General features: G+C 37.7%; 1 protein-coding gene across 2 annotated transcripts in view; it reads left to right on the forward strand.

Moving 5' to 3' along the window:
• The window catches only part of LOC123635156 (pyrin and HIN domain-containing protein 1-like), a 58,951-nt gene that overhangs the window by 27,103 nt on the left and 12,796 nt on the right, over positions 1–19,052 (forward strand). Inside the window, exon 9 of one of the 2 annotated variants that reach the window (XR_006734062.1) lies at positions 4,415–4,563. Coding sequence is in view for 1 of the 2 variants with exons in the window: in XM_045547037.1 (XP_045402993.1) it covers positions 4,415–4,435 (21 nt within the window). In the remaining variant the exon portion in view is untranslated. Of the gene's footprint in view, positions 1–4,414; positions 4,599–19,052 lie in introns of those variants that run through there. The other variant, XM_045547037.1, reaches the window with a different exon arrangement.

Consider the following 19,052-nt stretch of genomic DNA (forward strand, 5'->3'; position numbering starts at 1 on the left):
TTTTATTCATTTTGTTAATGTGATAAATCACATTAATTGATTTTCCTTTGTTGAACCATCCTTGCATATCAAGGATAAATCCCACTTGGTCATTTTGTATGATCCTTTTAAGGTACTATTGATGTCTATTTGCTAGTATTTTGTTGAGAATTTCTGCATAGACAGTAATCAGAGATATTAGACAGGAATTTATTTTTCTTGTATTGTCTTTTGTCTGGTTTTGGTATCAGGGTGATGCTGGCCTCATAAATTGGTTTGGAAGAGTTTGTGAAAAATTGGAATTGATTCTTCCTTAAATGTTTGATCTTTAAATGTTTCAGTCACCAGTGAAACAATCTGGTATTTGGCTTTACTTTAAAGAAAAGATTTTGGTTAATGAGTCAATCTTCTCCTTAATTATAGGTCTGTTCAGATTTTCTATTTCTTCATGATTCAGTCTTTTTAGGTTATATGGTTCCAGGAATTTATTCATTTGTTCTGGTTATCCAAGTTGTTAGTGTATAATTGTTCATAGTAGTCTCTTATGATCATTTTTATTTCTATGTCATCAGTTGAAATGTCTCCTCTTTCATTTCTGATTGTATCTATTTGAGTGTTCTCCTTTTTCTTAGTTTGTCTAGTAAAATGTTTGTCTATTTTGTGTTTTTTCCAAAACAAAAAGCAAGTCTTAAGCTTTCAATTTTTTGACACTTTTTTTAGACTAAAGTGAAAATATACTCTGTCAGAAGTGAGATTCAAACCTATGATCCTAAGACGTCAGGAGAGAATACCAAGGGTGTGTGTGGAAGGCCACTTGATAAAGAGATTAGGTGTGTGACAGATGAATAAATCAACCATCTCAGCTGAAATGCTGCCAGCTTGCACTGAAGTATACTGAGCATGGAGCCAAAGGAGATTATTCTTAAGCTTTGTAATCTAATAAAATTTGCCCTGCTAGTCCTTGGACTTGTTAGGAACCTGTGTTCCTTTTCTTCCTTCTGATTTCCAACTTCTGGAATGAAATGTCTATCCTATGCCTGTGGACCATAGTATTTTGGAGGAAGGTAACATGTTTTCTAGTTTTTTAGGTTCACAGATGAAGAAGACCTTTTCCATGGAATTAATCATGTCCTGAATCTCACCCATATTTATTTTGATGATATTTAGTTGAGATTTTGGACTTAGTTAATTTTGTTGAATAGGTTAAGACTTTGGGAGATGTTGGGATGAGTTGAATATATTTTGTGTTTGATAGGGATATGAATTAATGGAGGTCAAGAGTGGACTATAGTGGGCTAATTGTATCCCCCTAAAATGCATATGTTTAATCTCTCATCCCTAGTACCCCTAATATTTGGATGGAGGGTCATTACAGAGACAATTAATTAAGCTAAAATGCATACATTAGGGTAATCATTTTCTAATACACATATATATGTGTATATATGCATATATATACACACACATGTCTCCACATTTTCCTTTTTTATAAGGACACTAGTCATAAATTCAATATGACTAGTGTCCTTATAAAAAAGGAAAATGTGGAGACATGTGTGTGTATATATATGCATATATACACATATATATGTAAATGTTCTGTAAAAATGAAGGTAAAGAACAGAATGATGCATCCATGAGCCAAAGAGTAAAAAAGAGTCCTGGTGAACCACCAGAAGCTAAGACAGAAACATGGAATAGATAATTCCTCAGAAGAAGTCAATCCTATCGCCATCTTGATCTCAGGCTTAATTCCTCCAGAAAATTGAGATAACAAATGCCTGTTGATTAAGTCATCCAGTTAGTGGTATTTAGTTACAACAGCCCTTGGAAACTAATACACTCTTAAAGAACCATATTCCTTTATTTTTATTGATACATAATAATTGTACATATTCATGGATTACATGTTACATCTTGAAACAAGCACACAAAATACAATGATCAAATCAAGGTAACTGGGACAAGATTCACCTGAAACATTCATGATTGATTTATGTTGGGAGCATTTGAAAACTTCTAGCTATTCTGAAATACAGTAAACTATCATCAACTATAGTCCATATTCTCTTTAATGAGAGTACTTAGTTGATTACATTAATTGCTGTTAAGAAAAATATCTGCTTTCAAAATTAAAGTATAAGCTCTATAAAATTTGGATGTCTTTTTAATTCTCTCTTTTATCTGCAGAACCTTAAAGAATTTCTTGTAGCTATGAAGAACTCAGTAGAATGAATGAATGGATAAATGGACAGATGAACGAATGACATGCTGGCTCCTCACCAATGCCTCCTTAATGCCACTGTAAATTTAGCTTAAGTTCCGTAGCTCTATGGCCAAGTTATATTTCATCATGGAAAGTCAACTTCCAGTCATGACTTGAACAAGGCTGTGTATCACAATGGCCATATTTAAATATTTAAGGTACTCTCAGGCAGAAGAGGACAAGAGAAATTATTCAATACTGTTTCTGATAGAACTTGAGCAGTTCTAGGCTAAAGAAACAAGGTGATCACTTTGAATTTAATAGAAATAAAAATTATTTGATTATTAGATTAATTTAATAGGACTAAGAGCAGAATGAGCTGTGTTATGAAATAGTGTTATGAAAGGTCATCTGTTATGACCTTTCTTTTTTTTCCCTTATTCTTTTGGCTGTCATAGTCTGTCATTTCTTATTTTTTTTTAAATTTCTTTTTAACTTGACAGATAACACTGTATGTTTCATTAGCTACAACATGATGCTTTCAAGTATATATACATTGTGAAACAGGTAAATCTAGCTAATTATCAAATACCTTAACTCATGAATATCATTTTTGTGTTGAGAATACATAAAATCCACTCCCTTTACATTTTTCAAGAATATGATATATCATCTTTAACTATAGTCACCTTGCTATACAGTGGATCTCTTGAAATTGATTTCTCATATCTAACTGCAATTATGTATCCTTTGACCAGCATCTCTGTGTTCCTTTCTCTCCTTTAACTACTCCAGCCTCTAGTAACCATGGTTCTACTCTTACTTATATGAGCTCAACTATTTTAGGTTCCATATATGAGTGAGAACATGCAATATCTGTGTTTTTGTGCCTGGCTTATTTTACTTAAAATGTGTTTTCACAAATGAAAGGATTTCCTTCTTATTTACAGCTTAGTAGCATTCCTGTTGTGCACATATACCACAGGTTCTTCATCCATTTATCCATTGATGGGAAAATTAAACCTATTCCATATCTTGGCTACTGTGAGTAGTGCTGCCATAAACATGGGGGTGTAGCTATCTCTTCAACATACTCATTTCATCTACTTTGAATATGTATTCAGTAGTGGGATTATTGGCTCATGTGTTATGTCATTTTTAGTTTTTTGAGGAGCCTCCTATTTTCCATAATGGCTATACTAATTTATATTACCACCAATTGTGTATAAGTAAAGGTTCCCTTTTCTCCATATTCTTGACAACAGTTGTTATCTTTTGTCCTTTTGAAAATAGCCATTCCAACTGGGGTGAGGTGAAATCTCATTGTGACTTTGATTTGTATTACCCTGAAGTTTAGCGATGTTGAACGTTTTTCATATACCTGTTGGTTATTCGTATGTCTTCTTTTGAGAAATGTCTGTTCAGGCCTTTGGCCCATTTTTAAATCAGATTATTATCATTATTAGTATTTTTAGTTTGCTAGTCAGTTATTTGAATTCTTTATATGCTTTGGATATTAACCGCTTGTTGGGAAACCTGTATATTCACACGCAGAAAAGTGAAAATAGAACTTTATCTCTCACTATATGCAACAATCAACTTGAAATGGATTAAATACTTAAGTGTAAGACCTGGAGTTATGAAACTACTGGAAGAAAACATAGGGAGAATGCTTTCTGACATTGGGGTGGGCAAGGGTGTTTTTGATAAAATCTCAAAAGTACAGGCAACAAAAGCATAAGTGTAAAAGTGAGATTACATTACTCTAAAAAGCTGCTGCATAGTAAACAATCAACAGAGTGAAGAGACAATTTACAGAATAGGAGAAAATATTTGTAAACTATACATCTGACAAGGTGTTACTACATTTCAAACAACAGAAAGTACTTGACCCTCTGTCAGATATATTACAGAGGTATCTTTACTCAAGAAAGAAGTAAAACTAACCTTCCAAAGTGAGGGGAAAATGCAAATTCCCCACCACACAGAACACTGTGCTATGCTAGCTTGGCGTGTCACTTCTCTTGTGCCCAGCACTTTCTTGAGGTAGAGGCAACTGGTGTAAACCAGCCCTGACTGCCTTAGAACTGCTTTAGCTGACCTATAATACCCTGAAGCTAATTGTAACACTGAAATCCCCACCTAGTGGAGAATTGTAATATCATTAACATAACCTGTATTATATAAAGGCACATGATGATTGTGCTGTGCATGCTTGATTTGTTTCAGTGGAAACATGCAATGATTTAATGGAAGAGCTCTGCTTTACTCACTGGGACAGGATTTAAAGCAACATCACTGGTGGGCAGACACAGATTTTGCTAGCAAGACAGCTGCTGCGGAAAAGTTCCTGTGCTACCCAGGAGCAGAAATCCTGAGTAAGTAACCTCCAATAAACTCATCTAACTCACTACGCTAGACTCATCTTAGTCATTCTTTGGTCTCTCAACTCCATCTCAGTTTGGGGGGTGGTTTTTCTATTATGTCTCAAGATATTCCTAAAACACAAAGGGTTAAGTTAGTTACATAAAACTGGTTTCAGAGAGATATTCAGATGAAGTCTCCCTTCTCTGTTGGCAGTATAGGAGAGAAAACAGAGGGGAAAAAGCCAAGGATATCAACGTAACATTCTACCATATCACATTAGCCATTTTTCATTTCATACATAGTGGTACCAAAGAAATATTTTTGGAAAAGCATATCTGCCCACCATGTATATCTCATTTTCCTTAATCATTAGATGCAAATTTTCATTTATTTCATTTATTATTCTCAACCTGTTATTTTATCTTATAAGACTTTTACAGACTTTAATCACACTCTTTCTCAGCTTCCTTTCCCCAGGCTTACGTGTCCTCATATTTTCAATTTCTCTTTCCCTCTACTGATCTTGCCTATCTAATGATTACTGACTTTGTCTTCATCCAAGATTTCTCTAGATCTCCTCTTCCTTCCACGAGGTGAAGTCATAAGCAGAATAGTATATACACCACTCTGTATGCAGACATAACAATGGTTATATAAGAAAAGAACTCTCCACAAGGAATGAGAGATGAAACTTACAGAAAACAAAATGAAAGGTGATTTTTTCCCATCATAGTCAGGGGCAGCAGAGACACAAATAAATTTCCTATATGCAAAGTACGCCAAAGATGGAATTTTACAACTATAATGGAACTTAATTGATTTCTTCTACAGAGCAGTTGGTTGCTTTGGCACATTATGTGAAGTTACTCTTACAAAGTGGCCAAACCTAAGAACTACACTTTCTAACTTTAGATAACCTAGGAATATATAATGCACAACACAGTCCCTTCTGTAAAGTGCCTTAGATACAACCTAGCAATTTATTAATATATTCATGTAGCACTATGGCTTATATCATCACTTACAAACTATCATTTAGCCTTCCTAAAAATCTTGTGACAGAAGCCATGCTTACACACACACACACACACACACACACACACAGAGGCAAACATTGTGTAAAAGATGGCATAATTTTTGTTGTTAGAGTTGAACTTTAAATCTTTAAAATCTTAAAATCAGTCATCCGATTGTGGAGAGCCTGCTTTGACTCTCTTCCCATCTCCCCCTAGCACTCGGGACCTTTGAGGGGGAGGCTCTGCGAATCCTTCCAGGCTTGCCCAACTTAACCATGCCCAACCTCACCCATCCACCCACCTCTGCTGTGGTGGAGATCAAGCAACCCCCTCAGAGCTACAGGGCCCCTCCCAAAGCCTGGGGGCATTCAAGTGCTCCACCTGAGGGACTAGAGCTTATTATAGGCACAAAAGAACATCTCGGCAGTTGGCTCTTTCCTCCAAGCATAAACCACTGACAGGAAGAACAATTTAATAGTTCATTACAGCATCTACCAACACAATCAAACAGGGTATGGCTAATCGTTACTGATAAGCATCACCCACCATCTCAGAGATTAAGTTGTGGGTCCCAGTACAATTCACACTGCTGGGAAGAGGTGAAGACAGCAGGATAGAAGCAACCTTAGGAGACACCTCTTTTTAGGAAAGAAAACTTACAGACAGCTCGATCTGTGAGGGGTCTCCCTCCTCTACGGCAGACCTCTGGGCTGGTTGGGGAGCTGCTCAGAGTCTGTGCAGAGATATTCCACCAGAGAACAAGTGCAGCAGAGATCTTGTACTTGCCAATCCCAGGTTTCTGCAAGAGACACCATCTTTATTGCTCTGGCACATGGAGAAAGGTCCACTCAGAACCCAGCCTCCCAGCCTTTGCATCACCCTTGCTGGGCCAGGGAGGGAAGAGACACTCCCACGTGTTATGCCCTGTGACTGGGGGTCCGAGTATACCTCGTCCTCGATGTGTGAGCTGACAGCCGGGGAGCCACAGGCACCACTTAGGAAGCCGGGGCGACTGCTGCAGTGGGTCCTACGTGTCAAGGGGGAAACTTGGTCAACCAGCAGCTCTGGCCCACCTACACAGACCCTGGGCTGCTGAGACAAACCCCTGCCTGCACGATTGGACATCAGCAGTCACCACACTGGTGGAACAGCCCCCCATATGGGTGACTCTGCTCTCGAAATCCCCAGAGCCATCTCTGAAGATCTCTCTGTGCCTGAGTCCGAGACTCTGCCCCTGTAGGTCGTCGGCCCTGAATGGACCTGCAACTCACCCCTGAGACTCTGGAGTTGTGCTGGACATCAAGACTCCACCACTGAGTCCCCAATACTACTACTGGGCTGGTAGAACCTCCAGCACATCACTTAGGACTCCCCAGCCCTGAGCAGCTATCACTGCTGGACTTGGTTCAAGAGAATCCCCAGCAAAGGAGAACAGGTGTCCTGCAATCCTTTTAACCCAGAGCCAAGAGACGAGGAGCCAGATGAGAAAAAAAGGCAGCAAAACAACCCTGGCAACATGAAAAAACAAAATAGTTTGACACCCCCAAGGAATCACAATGGAGCTACTGTAGTGGACTCCGCACACAAGAAAAGTGCAAAATTGACAGAAATGGAATTCAAAATATGGATAACAAATGAGGTGAATGGAATTGAAGAGAAAGTTGAAAACCAACAAAAAGAAGCCAAAAAAGTTTTCAGGAAATCAATGAAAAAATGAAAAAGTCACTAAAGAGCTAGATAACACAAGAAAAGATATAAAAGAACCTTAAAGAAATGAAAAAGTCATTTACAGAATTTCAAAACACAGCAGAAAACTTCCACAACAGGCTAAAACAAGGGGAAGAAAGAATTTCAGAGCTTGAATACAAGTCTCTCAAGATAACTGAGTCATTCAAAGAAGCAGAGAAGAATATTAAAAAGTCTGAGTAATCACTAAGAATGATATGGGACTATGTGAACTATTAATAACATTTGAATTATAGGTATCTCTCTGGGTGAAGAAAGAGCTAAAAGCATGGAAAACCTGTCTGAGGAAATTATTGAGGAAAACTTCCTTTATATTGCAAGAAATTCAGACATACAGATACAAGAGGGACATCAAACATCAGGAAAATTCATAGCAAGGTCATCTCTAAGACACACAGTAATCAACCTGCCAAAATCAAAATGAAAGAAAATAATTTGCAAGCAGCAAGATGAAAGCACCAAATAAGCTACACAGGAAAACCCATCAGGCTAACTGCAGACTTCTCAAAGGAAATCTTATAAGCCAGAATGAATAGGCACCCAGTCTTCAATCTTCTTACACAGAACAAATGCCAGCCTAGAATTTTGCATCCTGAAAAACTAAGTTTCACAATCGATGGAGAAATTAAGTCTTTTCCAGACAAGCAAACACTGAGGGAATTTTCCATGACCAAACTTGCCCTGCACAAAATACTTAGAACAAGACTATCCACAGATTAGCATAACAGATTCCCACTGACGTACCATCACCTAAAAAAAAAAACCTCACAAAACTCTCAGCTGTTATAAAACAATAGAACAAGAGGTAGAATAATGCAATCAGGGACTTTCCGACAGTATGAACAGGCCAACATGAGCTCACAGGTGCACAGAGGGAAGTAAAACTCAGTGGAAATCAACCAGGGGTGAGGGGAGAGGAGTGGAGGGGCAAAAACCTACCTAATGGGAACAATGAATGCTATTTGGGTGATGGGCACACCTATAGCCAGGACTCAAGGATTAGAGAGTGATCCATATAACCTAAAACATTTGTACCCCCTTAATATTTTTAAATAAATTGGCAAAAAATAGAAAAATTAAAAAATCTGTGGAGATGAAAAGAACACAGAAAATGCTAAAGATTTGCACAATGTTTTGTTAAAGAAATTCCTTACAAATGTTCCAAATTCTCCTTTTTAAAAAAGAAAAAATCACAGCCAACAGTGAAAGAAAAGAAACTACATGTGGATCTATTTGGTGTCTTCATGACCCCAGGGATGCCCACACTGCAGTTTGAGAAGTGTGGTGCTGCGCCATGCGCAATAGCTAACCACTGGGTAGCATCTTGCTGTTTGCAATGTACTTTGGCGTGGAGCCTGGGAGGTGGAACAGGGAAAAAAATTTCAGGGAGCACCTACTTATCTCTGAAATGGAATGATAATTACTACCCCCACCCCCAGGTGTAAGTACCCAGCATAAGATACCTGACACAGGACACTTGCTATTTATTATAATCTCCCAGTTATTACAATTTAAATTAGGTGGAATAAACTTCACTAAAGCCACACAGCCAGTAAAAGGCAATAGAAAACACTGATCCAAAGTCCCCTGAATCCACATCCTCTGTTCTTTGTTTCCCAACTGCCTTCTTGTACAGAGTATGGAGTGATCCTGTTTTAAAAAAGAAAGAAAGAAAAATAAGGCTGGTGTTATTTGCTGTGATTTGGAAGGTACCACCCCCAAATAGCTAGCCCTGTTATAACTGAAGCATTAATGTTAGCATTTTCTTTTGCCTTAATCATTTGTCTCTCTTCACCTAGAATATGTGCACAGCTTGTTCTCCCACTCAATTCAGATTTCTCCTCAATTGCACCCTTCTAAGTTCAACCTTTAGTGAGCACATGCTGCAAAATAGAAAATGATCCCATTATTCTCTATTAACTTACATCATTTGCAGTTCTTTTCTGGGGATGTGGCAGTGTGTACAGGGTCTTCCTCTATCACCCAGGGCTAGAGTGGTGTCATCATAGCTCCTGGCTCAAGCAATTCTGCCTCAGCCTCCCAAGCAGCTGGGACTACAGGTGTACACTACCACAGCCAGCTAATTTTCCTAATTTTTGTAGAGATGGGGTCTCATTCAGACTGGTCTTGACTCCTGGCTTCAAGCAATCCTCCTGCTTTGGCCTCCCAAAGTGCTAGGATTACAGGGGTAAGCCACTGTGCATGGCCCATTTGTAGCTCCTGATTGCACTTATATACTTGACTTTATACTATACATGCTGCTGCTATTTATTTATTATTTTAATTGGCAGTCTACAGAAATAGAAGTGACTTGTAGGAATGAACTTTGCCTGCTGTTCATTGCTATACTCCTATGACCTAGAATAGTAGCTGGCACACAGTAGGTATTTAATAAACACTGATTAAATGAATATTTGTTGAATCTACTGTCTAAGCTTCCTTCTCTAAAAATTCCGCCCTGGGCATCTCCACTTACTAGATTCCCTAGTTGCATTTGGTTTGATTAATCAAGAGCCAGAGTTACTTGAGCATGAATAGAGTAAATGTCTTCAGTGTACAATTTCAAAGAGGGATTTCCAAGCCATAAATAGCATAGATAAAAAGCAGAACAAATCACTATAATCAAATTATAGTTCTACTTGTGGAATAATTTCAAAAGGGAGAAAGGTTGAGAGGGCTTTTCAAAATTTAAGATATTATGCCATATATATAACACCATATATAATCAAGGTAGGAAACTTTCAAATTTCTGTCCCCAGAAGGAGTAATCCAGCTTCCTATGGTCCCATCCCTCCAGCTAACCTAGATTGTAAAAAGGAAGTAAAACATTGTGTACTATGTGGAAACCAAAAGTAACTGAATTTGTAAGTTATTACAAAACATGGAATTTATTTTAATGTTTCTGTTATTATTTTTTCACCATAATTTAACTGGTGCATCCAATATTTATTTAGACTATGGGCGTACTTTTATTCTGGATATGCCATAATATTCTGCAGTTATGAAATCATACAGTATTTAAGTTACTGCCACAATGTTAAGAAGCAATAACTTGCTGTATTCCAAACTCCTTGGAGGAGCTCGGTCTCTGCTCCCTGAATAATCCCTTATCTCTTTGCAAATTGATGATGCTCATGTGGGGGCTGGGGGTGTGTGGAACCTGTGACCTCAAGGCTACATGTGGCCCTCCAAATCCCCAAGTGTGGCCCCTCAACTGAATCCAAACTTCATAGAACAAACCCCTTTATTTCACACTTGTAATCCTAGCACTTTGGGAGGCCAAAGTGAGAGAATCACTTGAGGCCAGGAGTTTGAGACCAGCCTGAGCAAGACTCCATCTCTACAAAAAATAGAAAAATTAACCAGCTGTAGTGGCACACACCTGTAGTCCCACCTACTCAGGAGGCTGAGGCAGGAGGATCACTTGAGCCCAGGAGTTTGAGGTAACAGTGAGCTATGATGATGCCACTGAACTCTAGACAGGGTGACAGAGCGAGACTCTGTCTCAACAAAAAACAAATAAAAAAAGGATTTGTTCTGTAAAATTTGGATTCGGTCAAGGATCCAGAAGGCCATGTGTGGCCCCAAGGCCGTACCTTCCCCACCCCTGGATGACTAAATCAGTTTTTGGTTCTGTTAGCCTGAGGAGCATTAGCCACTTGCCTTTGGCTAGGAAACAAGACAGACCACAGTAGTAGGCATTTGCTCCACTAACATTCTACAATCTTTTATGTCCATAACTGTATTTTTTTTCCTGTCTTACACTCAAGCACTGATGCCTGAAACATCCAAGGATACAGAAACATGTATTTGGTTGCTTAGGAGTTTCTTTCCTTGGAACAAAGGTTCTCAAGCCCTGATCTAAAACATTAAAGAAAATAAAATTCAAACACCACTTCTCCATTACTTGCAAATTATTTTTCTCTTCCCCATTTGTCAACAGCCCAAATCAGGCAAAAATATTAAGAAATATAAATTCTAATTCTTTTTTCCCTTATTGAGTAAATTTGAGTAAATTATGGATTTTAGTAATGTGAGGTAAGAATTCCAAAAAGTAGATATTTATGGTGCAGAGTTCACTATTGACAGCAGTAAAGATTTTCATGATCTATTTTAGGATGAAATGATCATCTTAAGAGGCAAAAGAGGAAGTATTGAAATAAAGCAGAGCAAAGGAATTATCAATCTAGTAAAGATTCTCAATGATGCTTCCTGGAGAGTGGTCTATCTTAGATGAAATAAGCAAATAGAGCATGGAGACAGCAAAGATAAAGCTAGAGTAGGTGCTATGGTTTCAGTGTTTTCTTCTTCACTCAAAAACTCATGCTGAAAGTTAATTCTTAATGCAACAGTGTTGGGAGGTGGGTACTAATGGGATGTGCTCAGATCTTGAGAGCTCCACTCTCACAAATGGATTAATGCCAGTCTGAAAAGGGCTTGAGGGAGTTAATTAGCTTTTTTTGCTTTCTCAAGGTGCAAAGACACAGCAAGAAGGCCTCACCAGATAATAGTGCCTTGATCTTAAATGTCCCAGCCTCTAGAAGTGTGAGAAATAAATTTCTGTTATACATAAATTACCTAGTCTGCTATTCCATTACAGCAGCACAAAACAGACTGAAACAGTAGGAAAGTATGCCTTGTCCATTACAGTGAGAGTCAGAGAACAGTGATTCAGAAATGTCACTCACTCATATACTGGCCATGTACCATGCAATGAAGATGAGATTAATAGTGCCAACTCCAGCTGTGCACAGTAGGACGGAACTGATCCACATCACCCCTGAGATTAACATACGAATTCGCTATCCTCTCCTGCCCCAACACTGAGTCTCATCTTTTTTTTTTTTTTTTTTTAATATATATATATATTTTTTTATTTCAGCTCATCATGGGGGTACATAAGTTTAGGTTATATACATTTTCCATGTCCCACCCATCCCCCCGAGTCAGAGTCCCAAGCGCGTCCGTTCTCATTCTCCAGACAGTGCACCTGGCACTCATCATGTAGTCATACCTCCATCCCCTCCCCCCCCCACCTCCCCGGGTCTGCACCTTCAAGCATGACCATTCCCCAGAGGGTGTGCAACGCACTCATCATGTAGGCATACACCCATCCCCTCCCCCCACCCCCCATCCCAGTCTGATATCCAATTGGTATCCTTCCCTGATGTACATTTAGGTGATGATCAGGGAAACCAGTTTTCTGGTGAGTACATGTGATGCTTGTTTTTCCATTCTTTGGATACTTCACTTAGTATAATGGGTTCCAGCTCTCTCCAGGAGAACCAAAGAGATGTCGTATCATCGTTATTTCTTATAGCTGAGTAGTACTCCATGGTATACATATACCACAGTTTACTAATCCATTCGTGGATTGATGGGCACTTGGGTTGTTTCCACATCCTTGCGATTGTAAATTGTGCTGCTATAAACATTCGGGTACAGGTGTCTTTGTTAAAGAATGACTTTTGTTCTTCTGGGTATATGCCCAATAATGGGATTGCTGGATCAAATGGTAGGTCTACTTGAATCTGTTTAAGGTATCTCCATATTGCTTTCCATAGGGGTTGCACTAGTTTGCATTCCCACCAGCAGTGTATGAGTGTTCCTGTCTCTCCGCATCCACGCCAACATGTGTTGTTTTGGGATTTTTTGATAAAGGCCATTCTCACCGGAGTTAAGTGGTATCTCATTGTGGTTTTGATTTGCATTTCCCTGATGATTAGGGATGTTGAGCATTTTTTGATATGTTTTTTGGCCATTCTTATGTCTTCTTTTGAAAAATTTCTATTCATGTCCTTTGCCCATTTTTTGATAGGATTGTTTGATTTTTTCCTGCTGATTTTCCTGAGTTCTAAATAGATTCTTGTTATCAGTCTTTTATCTGATGTGTAGTATGCGAAAATTTTTTCCCATTCTGTAGGCTGTCTGTTTATTTTCATGACTATTTCTTTGGCTGTGCAGAAGCTTTTTAATTTAATCAGGTCCCAGTCGTTTATTTTTGTTGTTGCTGCGATTGCCTTAGGGGTTTTCTTCATAAATTCTTTGCCTAGACCAATGTCTGTAAGAGTCTTTCCTACATTTTCTTCTAGAATTCTAATTGTTTCCCATTTAAGGTTTAAATCTGTTATCCACCGTGATTTGATTTTTGTGAGAGGTGAAATCTGTGGGTCCTGTTTCAGTCTTCTACATGTGGCTATCCAGTTTTCCCAGCACCATTTATTGAATAGGGACTCTTGTCCCCAGAGTATGTTTTTGTCTATTTTGTCAAAGATTAGATAGTTATATGAGGATGATTTTATATTTGGGTTTTCTGTTCTGTTCCACTGGTCTGTGTCCCTGCCCTTGTGCCAATACCAAGCAGTTTTAAGAACCACAGCTTTGTAGTATAGTTTGAAGTCTGGCAAATCAATACCTCCCATTTTGTTTTTATTGCTTAAGATTGCTTTTGCTATACGGGGTCTTCTCTGATTCCATACAAAGTGTATAATTATTTTTTCTAAATCTGTGAAAAATGATGTTGGTATTTTAATAGGAATTGCATTGAATCTATAGATTACTTTGGGTAGTATAGACATTTTAACGATGTTAATTCTTCCAATCCGAGTCTCATCTTTATTTCCCTCCAAAGTGGAGAGCTTATCCCCAAAACAACAGAAACAATTGCTACTACTAGAATTGTCTGGAGTTTATAGCTTTGTGCAAAAGTAAAAATGAAAGAAGACAAAACTTCAATACAAACTACAAAATTACAGGGAAAGACTAGTTGGGAGAAGCATGCAAGTTGGAGAGGAGGGAATGCCACTGCTGTGAAAATGTGTTCTGGGAACTGACCTCAGAGTGAGCTGTAGGAGGCTGCAGTCCATCTGGAAAATGCTTACTGGTGCCAAGTTAACTGCTGCTTCCTGAAACCTCCTCCCTCCCCTTAGGAATGTGGACTATATTGCAGGAAATTCAAACAATCCCTGTAAGCAGGAAGTAAATAGATTAGGAGAGCAACCAGAGGGCTTAACACACTATTAGTGCTAAGTGTGTTATCCCTGCTTTCTCTTTCCCTATTCTTCTTACACATTATAAAAGATTAGACAGTCATGCATTGCAAACAGTGAGATCCACCTCCTCTTGCTCCTGCTTACCACTGCCAAATACGTAAGTTTCTCCAGAAAAAGTCGTTGACTAGCTAACAACCTAGAGCTGTCTGCCTATTTCTTTGGTCTTAGCTTATGGGGGGTGATTCTTGGTCCTGCAGGAACTTTTCCTATCAGTTAACTTACTACTTAAACACATTCACTCTTGGTGCAGGTGCTCTACCTTCCTTAACTCAATTTATCTATAGAATGTAATCATCCTATAACTCTATCACATAATAATATAATTTAATCATAAAACACATGTTAAGTAGAACACAATCTATGAAATACAGAAAAATATAAAAGCCATAAATGCAGTGGGGAAAAGAAAATAGCACAATATCAAAGGTGAGGAAGGAGTTAAGCTTCAACTCCTGCTTTCAACTGAGATCAATGAACCAAAGACTGAGGCTGACATCTGAAATTCATACTTTCATTAAGGTGGGAGTTGGATAGACAAGTATTAATTTTCCAAAAGAGAAAATATAGTTTAGGCTTAGTAGAATCCAGTTCCTGTGTTTGAATCCAAAATGTCCAGCCTAAACAGAAAGTGTGAGAATCCATGCAATGCCCATGTGCTAATACTGTAAGTAGAAAATTTTGTTAAGAGATAATGAAGGAAATGGCATTCATATAAGCTTAAAAGGATGTGAATGCTGGGCTAAATAATAAAAGATTTATAGAAATTAGTAAGGCAGGGAAGTAATTTTGCTTAGCAGTCAAAAACATGGACTTTGGAATAAGATAGACCTGGTTTGAATCCAGCTCCAGTATTCACTAGTCAGATAATATTGGAAAAACAGCTTAAATGGTTGCTACAAACAGGATTATGTTCCCCAAATTCTTATGGTGAAGCCCTAACACGCAATGTGATATTTGAAAATATAGGACCTTTGTGTGGGAAGTAGGTTATGATGGTGGTATCCTCATAATGAAAGTAGTGCCCTTATAAGAAGAGGCATCAGAGAATTCCCTCCCCTCCCTTCCCCTCCCCTCCCCTCTTTTCCTCCCTTCCCCTCCCCTCCCCTCTTTTCTTTTCCTTTTTTTCTTTCTTTCCAGTAGGTGAGGACCCAGCAGGAATATGGCTATCTGCAAGCCTAGAAGAGGGCCCACACCAGAAACCAAACTGGCCACCACCTTGACCTAGGAAGCCCCAGTATCCCGAACTAAGAGAAACATCTTTCATTTAAGCCACATACTCTATGATATTTTTTATATGAGCCCAAATGGAGTATGACAATAGTCTTCTCTCAAATGGGGAAACTCTGCCTTGAAAATCAAGTGACATATGTATATACTTTATTTAATACAGTCTCACTGCATCATGAGAAATCAATATCTAGTAGATACTATTGTTCTTAATGATGTAAAGACATTGAAAATACTGATAAAAGAAATGTCACCTACAAATACTCAAAATTGTGAAGCCACATAAATAGTTCTGCAAAATTGAAACACTGGTATATGTGGAAGGGTATGGAAAATGAGGCCAGAAGTTAAAATAGTAAGCTCCCTTTTGTCATAAAGAAAGAAATGGAAGATTATTGTTAAAAAAAAAAAGTACATAATGGAGAGATACTATCTCTCAGAACATGATACCTCTCAATCAACATTTACCTATATGTTTAATATTTTACCTGTGCATTCTGGCAATTATCCTGAAAAATACATAAGAGAGAGAGAGAGAGAGACATACACACACTATGTTTGGAGAAAGAGAGATGAATTGAAGCCAATGGTGTGCTGGAGCTTGTTCATTCCCCAGCCAGAAATTAGAAAGAACTGATTGTTAAATATTCAGGAATTTTTTGAGCTGATTGTTAAACATTTGGCATCATGAAATCAACAGAGGTGCTTATATTTACACAATGGAAATTTATAAATGCTACAAATCAGGGCTCTTCTGCAGTTATTGTTGTAGTTGGATTACTATCTTTTTACCATATTACCACACTATACTATATTACTGTGTTTTAACTGTATTCTACTTGTTCCATTTGTTGTTTGTTTCTTTGCCCCCTCTTTTTCTGCCTCCTATGGTTTTAATTGAGCATTTTATGATTCCTTTTTATTTCATCTCATAGTATACAAATTATACTTCTTATTAATTTTTTAGCAGTTGCCTGAGAGTTTCCAAAATATATCTTTAAGTAATGTAAACCTACCTTCAAGTAACACTATATCACTTCACATAGAATGCAGGTAACTTATAACGGAGGATTTCCAATTCCTCCATCTCTTCCCCTATGACAACTGTGTCATTCATTTCATTTATCTATATGCTATAAGCACGGAATATTTTAATTACTATTACCTTAAGGAAATGGTTATCTTTTAAGTTAAGAATAAGAAAAATGTTCTAATTATATTTTATCTCTGGAAATCAAATACCGCAAGTTCTCACTTATAAGGGGGGCTAAATAATGCATACACACAGACGCAGAGGATGTAATATAGATAACTGGAGACACAGAAGGGTAGGAAGAGGAATTGCTTAGTGAGTATGACATACACAATTTAGGTGATGGCTACAATAAAAGCCCAGACTTCATAGCTATGCAATATATCCAGGTAACAAACTGCACTTCTACCCCCTAAATCTATAATAATAATAAAATTGTACTGAAATAACTAGACCTTTAGTATGAAATTGTTTGTTAATCTAGCTGGGTGTTAGAACATTGTTTAATGTTTGCTTTTGCTGTAGGTGCCACAGGCTTCAAATCCCTTTAGTGTTCTTTTGTCTCCTTTCTTGAATTTGGATTTCCCTAATCATCCTCCTAAGAGAGAGTCTGCCTACTAAGACTAATTAAGAAAAATAAGGAGGGATAATATAAATGACCAATAACAGGAATGTAAACAAATGACACTATATATGATACAAATAATAAAAAGATAATAAGAGAATATTACAAGCAATATTATGCCAGTAAGTTTGGTTACTTAGGTCTAAGAGACAAAATTCCTATAAAACACAACTTACCAAAACTGTCTCATAAAGAAATAAAACAAATAAATATTCCTGTGTCTATTACAAGAAAGGATGTCATAATCAAAAAATCTGTCTACCGTGAAAGTTTTAGGAATAGACACATGATAACTTTTATCAAATATTGGAGGAGAAAATATTAACAATCCTCAACATATTCTTTTAGAAATACCAGTATTAGTGTAATACTAAAATTAAATAAAGATATTATACAAAAAGAAAAAAGACCATTTCCCTCATGAAAATAAATACAAAAATACTTTAAAAATATTTAAAAATTAAACCTATTAATATTTAATAAATCATAAGCCATTATGAAGAAGTGTTCTAAGGGGTATAAGATTGGTTCAACATTTAAAACTCTATCACCCTTTCCTGTTTTCTGAGAAGGACATACCTCTTTCCTTAAGAAGACAAAGAAGGAGGCACTTGTTCAAGTGGCTGATGACTCCATGAATGTGTAAACCAATTTTGCTAACTGAGCTCCCATATTAATAGGTTTTATTCTGGCCTTTACGGATAGTTGGAGAAGGCTTTAACACTCTCTATTTCCATTTTTTTCTCTTAGACCACAAACCTTATTATAAGCCTTTAACCATGGGCCTTAAAATCTCTGACTATGGTTTCTTGATGTGATTGCTCTTCTACTACTCTTGTTTTTCTCCTTACAGTCTTTCTTCTAGACTGACAGCTGGGCACAAGTTGACAAAGTTTTCTGTGAAGAGCCATGTAGCAAAATCTTAAGGCTATGCAGCCAGATGAACTCTCCTGCAGCTTGTCAATTCCACAGTTCCAACATGGCACAGACATTGACAATGCATAAATGAGTAAGCATAGCTTTGTTTCAATAAAACTTAATTTAAAAAAGCAGATGATGGGCATGTTAGTATTGTCCCCAAAACAGTAATTTGCCAATATCTTGGGTAGGATATCACTCTGGTAGGAAATTTTCCTGAGGACTTTGAATGACATTGGGAATTCGTATTTCAGATGATTAAGAGTCATGCAGGTTTATCCAGACATTTTTCCTCATATCAAGTGTCCTTGTATGTTCTCTTAGTGAGCTTTCTAGGTGATGGACCACGACCAATTATTCGGCCACTGCCTCAGAGTCAGGAAAAAGAACCTTTTTAAACATTTCTTTCCTTCATCTATTAAAATTTCATCTGACTGTGTGGATTATGGCGCACTTTTCTGAATTGTCTTTACTGGTGTCAGTAATTTGTGTGTTGTATGCTGGAGTCTCAACTGAAGACATTTCCCTACATGATATAATTACAGGTGAAGAGGCAGAAAAACATCCTGAAACATGGTCATCCCTGCCAGGTATCCTCTACTCTCTAATCTCTGGATTGGGTCCTCTCTGACCTCCCTCATAGCCCTCTCTACTAGATACTTTAAAACTAACTCAATTCATGCACATTAACAGCAACCTAAAGCCTGTGAAAGAGAATCAGGAACACCCAAAGGTGTTTGTGACCGTCACTCCACAGGTCCTCTTTGCTTTTTCATGACTTACTCCTGCAAAAAGGTATTCATATGGTTTCACATCCAGACTTCATCCATGCTCTCTGTGACCCTAGTTTGCATTAAGACAATCAGCTTCCTTATGCTGCTTA

Source organism: Lemur catta, chromosome 3, assembly GCF_020740605.2.
Source record: "Lemur catta isolate mLemCat1 chromosome 3, mLemCat1.pri, whole genome shotgun sequence".
Taxonomy (NCBI): Eukaryota; Metazoa; Chordata; class Mammalia; order Primates; family Lemuridae; genus Lemur; species Lemur catta.